This window comes from Carya illinoinensis, chromosome 4, assembly GCF_018687715.1.
Source record: "Carya illinoinensis cultivar Pawnee chromosome 4, C.illinoinensisPawnee_v1, whole genome shotgun sequence".
NCBI lineage: Eukaryota > Viridiplantae > Streptophyta > Magnoliopsida > Fagales > Juglandaceae > Carya > Carya illinoinensis.
The window spans coordinates 31,910,509-31,919,709 of record NC_056755.1 but is presented as its reverse complement, the minus strand read 5'-3'; the positions used below and the strand labels follow the sequence as shown (position 1 = coordinate 31,919,709).

Genomic DNA, 9,201 nt, shown 5'->3' with positions numbered 1-9,201 from the left:
AAGGTGATGCACACTAACAACACACAAGCCTTGCAATTATCAGATTTCTTTCAGTGAAGTTGTATGCATGGATATTATAACATGTACCCAAGGCAGGTCCAACCATCTATCAAAGAAAAACACAAACTATTAAAGGAAATAAAAAAATAAAAAAAAAATAAAAAAGAAAAAAGAAAGGAAAAAAGAAAGAAAGAACAAAAACTTCTACATAAGTGTGACTATTAAGAAAGTTAAGTGGTCGTCAGACTGGATAGCTTGCTTAGATTTCTGTCTTCGTGTTACTTCACATCGCATTTGAGGATTCATTTTGCTGAGGTTGTATTGGCTGCATCTCCGATTTCTTCATCTCCTTGAGAATCACCTGCCTAGGCATTACTTCTAGCAGAAAGCTTCCGCCATTCCATACAGATGCAGAGACCTTAAGTAATTGGAAAATGACATGCAATTCATATGACAGGAAGATAGGAACAGTGAGTGCCATGGTTGCTACAGTAAATATCCCTTGGAACACAATGTACATGAACAAGCGATTTTGATCCCCCAGCAAACCACTTAAGCGCCACCAAAGATTGTTTGCTTTCTGTGCCTTTTTTGAGAGTTCCCTACCAAACGAAAGAGTAGAAAAGAAAATTAATTTGGCGTGAAGTGCAGAAAAATATAATTAACAAAAGAAGATAGCAAATAAATCTGTGTGAACAGTTCTAACCATACAACAAATGATAAATGTACCATAGAAATACTTTTGAGAGGGCGAAGCAGAAAAGGATACCTGTAAGATGTCATAACTTCCGGATCTCTTAACAGCCTTTGTCGACGCAAGACATCGACAATGAGAAAATAGAGAACCTGCCATAGGGTATAGGCAACTAGTGGAACAACAAACAGCCATGTCCAAAGATAGGATTTGTCCTCCACATATGGCCAAGAAGCTCTACGAGCAGTTCCTTCTGGGTGCATGGCTGCAAAGGTTGCTGGATCCCACCATCGAATGGTGAAAAAAACTAGACCTGAAAAGATAAATATTGGATTAGATGTATGAGAACTTGCTGATAATATGCTAAAAGGATGTTGTTTTGTAACATCATAAAGCTGTCCTATCTTCTGGAAGAAGCCCAGTAAACCAGCTTTACTTGTCTTTCAAGTTGCAGTCCACGGGAATTTAATACTTGAATTTGCTATGGTCACTACATAGATTAATTCCTTAATAGGATACGAGCTTCAGTCTCATTTTTTTAAATGGCAACTGCAAAGGTCTAATTATTTTCCCCAACAGTTTTTGGGCCGATGCTGGAGTTGGTTGGGTGTCGTTTTGGTTATTAATGTCTCTCATCATAAGATGATCCATGCACAAAAACCTTTACATCCAATAAGAATCGTAATGGAAGATCTCTCTGACTGCCTATGTGTACAGGCCTAGCTAGTAAAATGACTAAATTTTTAAATGAGTACTGCAAATGGAAGAGTGGAATGACCTGCAGCTCAAAAAATAGCAGTCACACCACTTTTTCACCCCCTCAAAAAGTATATTGCATAAAACTACAAGCCAAAAAGCTACCCATAATATTTACTCAGACTTCGAAAGCACCTGCTAAAGATATGAGATCGAAGCAAGATATTTTAAAACCTAGATCTAGTAGTCAAACGTGAGCAATTCCAGCAATCAATTAATCTTTTCAACATTGATATGGGTTTTAGACCAATAAACTACAGCAGGTTATCTATGACCAATCCTTCTTAAGATAGCCATACAAATTTACCATTAGCTAAAGCCAGTCACAACTTGAGACAACCTAACCTAAAATGAAACTCTTGCATGTGTAAAACTTGAATTTGCTTCATCAAACCAGAAGACATGAATGTAATATCTACTCTTCACATTTTATAGAATTCTTATTAAAAAAGACATGAATGTAACATCTGTATTTATCAATATTAAAAAGGATACATAGGCTTTCATTAGCTTTGCTACTTGTTATCAATGTTCATGGCCGGTAATTGCGATCACAATTAGCATTTTTTCTGGAAGATATTAGGAGGTTTAATTGTTAAGGATGGGGTGCACGAAGGTATTCCTCAGAGAAAAGCTATTCAAGATTTCATTTGCAGGAACTCAAGCAATAAGTATCATAGAGAGGGGAAGGAAGGTGACTAAAGAGTTAGTACTAAGTTCTACAACAGTGATATGGGTTGTGCAGACTCTGGAAGAATGCTCTCGATCGGATGGTAATAAGGAATCTATCAAAACTTCAAGTTTCAGTAGTAGTGCTTATCGTGCACAACAGTCCTCTAATGGTTATGGAAGATACTTGACCATAGTAGAGTACAGAGATGGTGGAAGGAGAAGCCTAATCATCATACCCGAAGAAGTCAAAGGTCAAGGTTGGAGAAAGATGGCTATGGAGCTTCGTGAGATATGTGGTTGTCTGGGTAAAGCCGCAGGGAAGAAATACGGGAGTGTTGAGGCTCTCATCCAGCGACCTCTGAAGATAGCCACACATGGTGGAACTAGTGCTAAGACATATGCAGAGGCAGTAGCAAGCTCTACTCCAGCCATGAGAGTTGATGCCGGTAGAACAGAGGTGATATTGGGAAGAGAGGGTTGTCAAACCAAGAATTGGAGGGCAGTATCAGGATATCGAAGGAGAAAGAAGTTACTATTAGAGAGAAGGGCAGAGAGGAGGTCTGATGCACCATCAACCAGAAGTGTCTACGTAAGAAGTGATGGTGGCTCTCTGTTCAAGGGGTGCTGTGTAGAGAAAACTTCCATACTTGGCATAAAGAAGGAGCTGATAGATTTAAGGGAGAGGCTCATGGATTTATGGGATCTACCTTCGTGTCTTGGTGGCGACTTCAATGTCACTTGATTCTCGAGTGGAAGATCGGGTGGTTCTAGCTTTAACCCACCAATGGTAGACTTCTCTAACTTCATCTTTGAACAAGATTTACAGGATATTCCTCTTGCAATTGGATCCTTCACTTCGTCAAGCAACCGAGAACAACCTTCTAGGTCAATGCTTGAAATATTTTTAATTTCCCCAGAACGAGAGGCACACTATCTGGACCTTATTCAAAAGAGACTCCCCAATTTGTGTTCGGATCACTTTCCTATCCTCCTGGATTGCAGAGGTCTTCATAGAGGCCCAAGATTACATGTCGTTGAAGTCAAGGGGATTTCTTGACAGAGTTTGACAATGGTGGTCTTCTTACCAATCTCATGGAAACCCCAGCTATATCCTAGCTTGCAAATTTAAGTCCATGAAGAAAGATTTGAAGGTGTGGAACGGAGCAAGTGTTTGGTGATGTGGAACGCCAAAAAAATACTCTCTTGAAGGAACTTAAGGGGTGAGGGAACTATCTGAAGCAGAGAGGGTTCATAAAACCCAAGTGACTGCAGACATTGAAAGGGTTTTTCTCTTGGAACAAATATCTTAAGAGACAAAAATCGCGAGCATTAGGTTGAAGGAAGGAAATAAATGCACCAAGTTATTCCATCATGTGACTAACTCACATAGGAGAAACAATGTTACAGAGATGTTGATGATAGATGGGGGGGCTTCCTCCAACCAAACTGAGATTGCAGATCACATTGTCAATTACTATGAGTGTGCTTTCGAAACAATTTTCTTGTCGACCAAGACTAGATGGGATTGCTTTTGATGTTCTTGGTTCACAGGAAATGAAACAACTCAGAAGGCCATTTGACGAGTTAGAGGTCAGGCAATATTAAAACACATGACAGGTGACAAAGCTCCAGGTCTGAATGGCTTCTTTATGGCTTTTTTCAAACATGCTGGAAAGAGCTCAAAGAAACATCAAGGGGTCTTCCATAAATTTCATGAAAATGGAAGGTTTGAAAAAAAGCCTAAATGCAACTTTTATAGCGCTCATACCAAAAAAGCCTAGCATTTTAGAGGTAAAAGATTACCGTCCCATTAGCTTGGTGAGTGGTTTGTACATAATTTTCTCCAAAGTACTGACAAATAGGTTGAGCAAGGTGTTGGAGAAGTTAATATCAAAGCCCCAAAAAGCCTTTGTCAAAGGTAGGCAAATCCTCAACTTAGTACTTATTACCAATAAATGTTTGGATAGTAGACTCAACTCAAGAGAGCTAGGGCTTTTGTGCAAGCTAGATATGGAAAAAAACCTATGATCATGTCAATTGAAGATTTTTACTTTACATGCTCGAGAGATGTGGCTTTGGTACAAAATGGCATACATGGATCCATCATTGTATCTCTACAGTTTGTTTCTCTATAATGGTAAATGGCAAGCCAAAAGGCTTCTTTAAAAGTTCATGAGGATTGAGACAAGGTGACCCTCTATCTCTGCTACTCTTTATTTTTCTAATAGAAGTTTTTAGTAAGATGATTCAGGTGTTATGGAATGTGGGTCAATATCTGGGTTCTTAGTGGGGGAGACAAGTACTGGCTCACTCAACATATCTCATTTATTATTCGCCGATGATACCTTAATCTTTTGTGGGCCAGCCATGATCAAATTCGAGCCTTGAGGGCTCTCCTATTATGCTTTGAAGCTGCATCAGAGTTGACGGTGAAATTGGCCAAATTAGTAATGTCAGTGGGGGGATGTTCCTAACGTGGAGATTATGGAGTCCATTTTGGGATGTAAGATATCTTAATTGCCCATGAAATATCTTGGTCTCCTATAGGGTGTTACATTTAAATCGAAATCATTTGGGATGATGTCCTAGAAAAAATGGAGAAAAAATTAGCTAGTTGGAAGATAATGTATTTATCCAAAGGTGGTAGGATGACCCTAATCAAAAGTACTCTTTCCAACTTGCCAACTTATTTCCTCTCCCTGACAAGGTGGCTCATCGCACGGAGAAACTCCAACATGATTTCTTATGGGGAGGATAAATGACAAATTTAAATTCCACTTGGTGAAATGGGCCACAATTTTCTTTCCCATTAAAGGAGGCTTGGGTATTCAGTACTTGAAATCTTTCAACAAAGCCTTGTTTGGGGGGCCTTGTGGAGAATCGTCATCGAATTGAAGCATGGGGAACCATGGGGAGGACGGTGTTCTAATGAGGTGAGTGGGCCTTATGGAGTGCGGCTACGGAAGCATATAAGAAGAGGTTGGGATACATATGCAAGAAATATTCGCTTTACTATGGGTAATGGATTGAAGGCCACATTTTGGCATGATGTACAGTGCAGCAATCGGGCGCTCAAGGAAGTTTATCCATAAGTTTATGGCTTAGCAAGAATGAAAGAAGATTGGGAAAATTTGGCATTCCCCAATGGAATGTTACATTCCTCAAAGAAGCACAGGATTGGAAGATTGATGCTTTTTCAAAGTTCTTTGACCTTGTGTACTCCACCTGTTTGTTGGGGAGAGTTGAAGACAAGATCTTTTGGTGCTCCTCTAAGAAAGGGACGTTTACAATTCACTCTTTCTACCAAACCATGACCACACATAACACAAATTCATTCCTATGGATGAGGATTTGGAAGACAAAGGCACCTCTAAAGGTAGCACTTTTGTATGGATGGCTTCTTTGGGAAAGATTCTCACTCTAGACAACTTGAGGAAACGTCAAATCATAGTCATGGATTGGTGGTGTATGTGCAAGAAGAGCAGAGAGTTTGTTGACCATCTACTACTTCATTGCAAGATTGTCATGACTTTGTGGAATAAAGTCTTTGCTCAGTTGGGACTAGTTTGGGTGATGCCGAGAAGGGTAAGCAACCTCCTAGTTTCTTGGAGAAGCATTAGGGGCAACTTTCATTTATTGCATCAATATGGAAGATGGTCCCAATATGCATATGGTGGTGCATTTGGAGGGAGAGGAATGAAAGAAGTTTTGAAGACCAAGAGCAGTCAATGGATGAGCTTAGAAATTTATTTTTCAACACTTTACTCCATTGATCAATTGTAATTAATTTTCATGGCATGACCTTCCATGAATTCCTTGTATCACTAAACTAGCACGCTTAGGCATTGCTCTTGTATATGTCCCGTATACTTGGGCTTTTGCCTACGATTTTCATCAATAAAAAAGGTTTTACCGACCAATAAAAAATATTAAAAAGGATATTAGAATCTTAGGAGGTTCTAGTTAAGAAATACAAGATAAGCAATGGCAGAGCTAGGTCAAATATTCTGGCCATGGTCTCTCGCCGTTGAGACCCATGGCTTGGGTCTTTGACCATGGAAACCCATAATAATATTGTGGGCCTCCAACCTATGGGGATGGCCGAGCCACCCCAATGCTGGTGGGTGGATCATAGGGCCACCCCATGTTAGGCCATTTCCAGATTCAGCACTTGAGATAGGATTAGATAATCTTCAAGCCTAGTAGTAAAGAATTGAATTTCTAATTAGGAACTCAAAGTTAATTTCACTTGAATACAATAATTTTGTTCATAGCTTCACTATGGTATGTGGAAGTGTTCAATGATTCATCTTCTAAATCTTGGTTTTTTAACTTCTTCCCCCAATAAGTCATTAGAACATTTTGTCTATGTACTTTATAAAAAAGGCTACCTAAACAAAGAAGGTATGACTCACCAGGTAAAAGATGTATGAGGACACTAACAATCTTGTCGAGAGAACTGAAAACCAAGCTACAGCGCCAAACAATCAATGCCCATGCTAATGGTCCCTGCAGTACCATCAAAATGAGCTAGAAAGTGGACAAGTAAATCATTTTCCAGTAAGGTGCAGAGTACCCTAAGACTGCTTGCTCACCTCAGCAAATGAGAAACAAACCATAAAAAGCTTCTCATTCTTCGGATAAAAGAGAAGGTGGACCAAGAAGATTGTATTGGCATAGTAGCAAAAATCCTGAGACACAAGAACACCTATGTCACTTCCTCATTTTCATCTTAGATCATTCCTATAACGAAGTACAACAATCTAACTGTTTGATATCTTAAAAATGATATATGACTGTCTTTGGATTGAAGGGGGCAAAGCTGAAATTAGGAAGTGTCCAACAAATATACAAAGCTTCCTCAAGCTGCTTTCAATAGAATGCATAAAGAGATGCATATAATATATAGAGAATTGAAAATTTTGCTATACCAAAATCATAGTCACACTTCCCTTAAAAATACAGTTCCTCCTATGCTCCTTTTATCATATTGTTTGCTGATTACTTGTTTTAAAAAAGTCATATTGTACAGGGAACACTACCGCTATTAAGTTAAGAAACATTACATATTATGGAAAACCAAAAGAAACCAAAAAAAAAAACGCTTATTCTCCACATTTTCTGTTAAATTTGACACCAAGAAGTCTTCCCCCAGTAACTCAACCCAAATATTTTCTTGCCCAAATAGAACACTTCAAATGACTAGTCCTGGATAGGTTCTTTAGTCTTCTCTCTCCAGAACTAGCTCGCCCTTCTCTCTAAAGGGTCTTGGTGCCGAAAACGGCTGTTCCAGCAACTAAAATTGCACAAAACTTTTAAAGAATTGACCCGCCTGTCTATTTTTTGTAACAACATACAGAAATATACCATTGAGCTCAAAACCCATGGCCAAGGAATTAATTACGCCTTAGAAATCAAATTAAAAAGTGAACATTGGCACTCACGAAATATTTCAACTTCTAAAGCTAATGTAAACCTTACCAAAAGATAGTAATGCCATTTCTTGAACCGATAATATATCCACCGGAGAGGAACAAAGATGACATAGAACAAGCAATACACATAGCGAATATCCTGGGGTCCTGATGAAGGAAAAATTAACGAATAAGCCAATAATTAAAAAGAGATTCTCAAGAGCACTTGTGCTAATGCAATACATCAATCAAACAATTCTACTCACTCGCTCCCAAGAGAAAGCAAAACCCACCAAACCCGAGAACCCCGACAAGATGAGTTACCTGGACATCAAGAAACCCAGATCACGCTGATATCAAATCCAAATATTAACTTACCCAACGGATAAACAATAGCATGTAAACCATTCATGGAATAAAGCTAGTGTCATTGAATCAACCCCATCAATCTATTCAGCTTAAAAAGGAAAAGACCACCTTGTTAATGAACTTCTCGTGCTCCTCGGCTTGTTTGGCGATCTTAATGGCCTGTTTGGACAGGATCTCCTTCGTCTGAACCGCTTGTTTCGACAACATCTCCTTGGTTTGAGCCACTGCCTACAGAAGCAAACGTTCCCAGACCGTAAAAACCAATAAGAAACACAAATCACGCCTCAAAACCAATAGATTTCAGAGAATAACGATTACCTTAGACCGATCCTTGAACCTCTGCTTCACCTTCTGAAACGAATCCCCATTTATGTCCTCCTCTTCGCTGCTCGACATTGTTGCTATGCCAAAACCGTATCACAGACAGAGAGAGAGAGAGAGCGTGGTGCTTAACGTATATGTGGAGACAGAAATCTGTTCTTCCTCTGATATAAAACTCTTAAAATTTGGACAAACATATATACACTTCTAAAATTCTAATCGTGATCAAGGGGAAACGATATTTCCATTTTTATCGTTAACGCCGGTGACGAGGGAAAGTTCCACAGCGACAAGAACCAAAGACCTTTTCTGCATACAGTCGAAGGCAGAAAGAACCCTACGCCTCAACCTGCCATTAACTTTGGTGCATTTTCTGTAAAGTGATTCGCTGCATATTTTTTAAAGGATAGTGATACCGCCACCGCTGGCGCTCCCGCTAGGGCAAAATTTTTTTTTTATTTTTGTGTTTCTTTTTTTTTTTTTTTTGTATTATTTTTTTAATATTTTTAAATATTTAAAAAAATATAAAAAATTTACAATAATATTAAATAATTTTTACTTAATCACTAAAAAAAAGAAAAAAAAATGGGAGCGGTAGCTCCCAGCAGGGATCTAGCATTTTCCTTTTTTTAATATAAAATAATTTATTTAGTAAATCACATCAATAAAATAAATAAAAACATTTTATTTTCATTTTCTTCATTGTTTCTTCTATATTTTCATTGAGTAAACTACTTCATTATTTTTTTATTTTAATTCTTTTTATATAATTATTAAGCAATTTCAAGATACGACCTAGTTGTTATTTTCAATCTATCTCAAATATTATTTAAATATCTTATCGTATAGGAATCGAGTGGAGATCAGTGGAAGTCTAGTCCTAAACATTAAGGTCCACGAACTCGCTTTGTTGTGGTTATGACCAATTATGCCTAGCCAACTTGCTTGGCATTAAACTTGCGTGGCAATGGAGGG

At 38.4% G+C, this 9,201-nt stretch overlaps 1 protein-coding gene across 1 annotated transcript; it reads right to left on the bottom strand.

The window, feature by feature from the left end:
- Nucleotides 1-7: 7 nt before the first annotated feature.
- Nucleotides 8-8,617, bottom strand: LOC122307896 (glycerophosphocholine acyltransferase 1). Its single transcript, XM_043121020.1, has 8 exons — nucleotides 8,224-8,617; nucleotides 8,014-8,133; nucleotides 7,803-7,860; nucleotides 7,604-7,704; nucleotides 6,718-6,813; nucleotides 6,538-6,631; nucleotides 770-1,007; nucleotides 8-602 (listed from the first exon to the last, which is right to left on the bottom strand). The coding sequence occupies exons 1-8, from the start codon at nucleotides 8,299-8,301 to the stop codon at nucleotides 284-286; spliced, it is 1,104 nt and encodes a 367-aa protein (XP_042976954.1). The 5' UTR covers nucleotides 8,302-8,617; the 3' UTR covers nucleotides 8-283.
- Nucleotides 8,618-9,201: the final 584 nt, after the last annotated feature.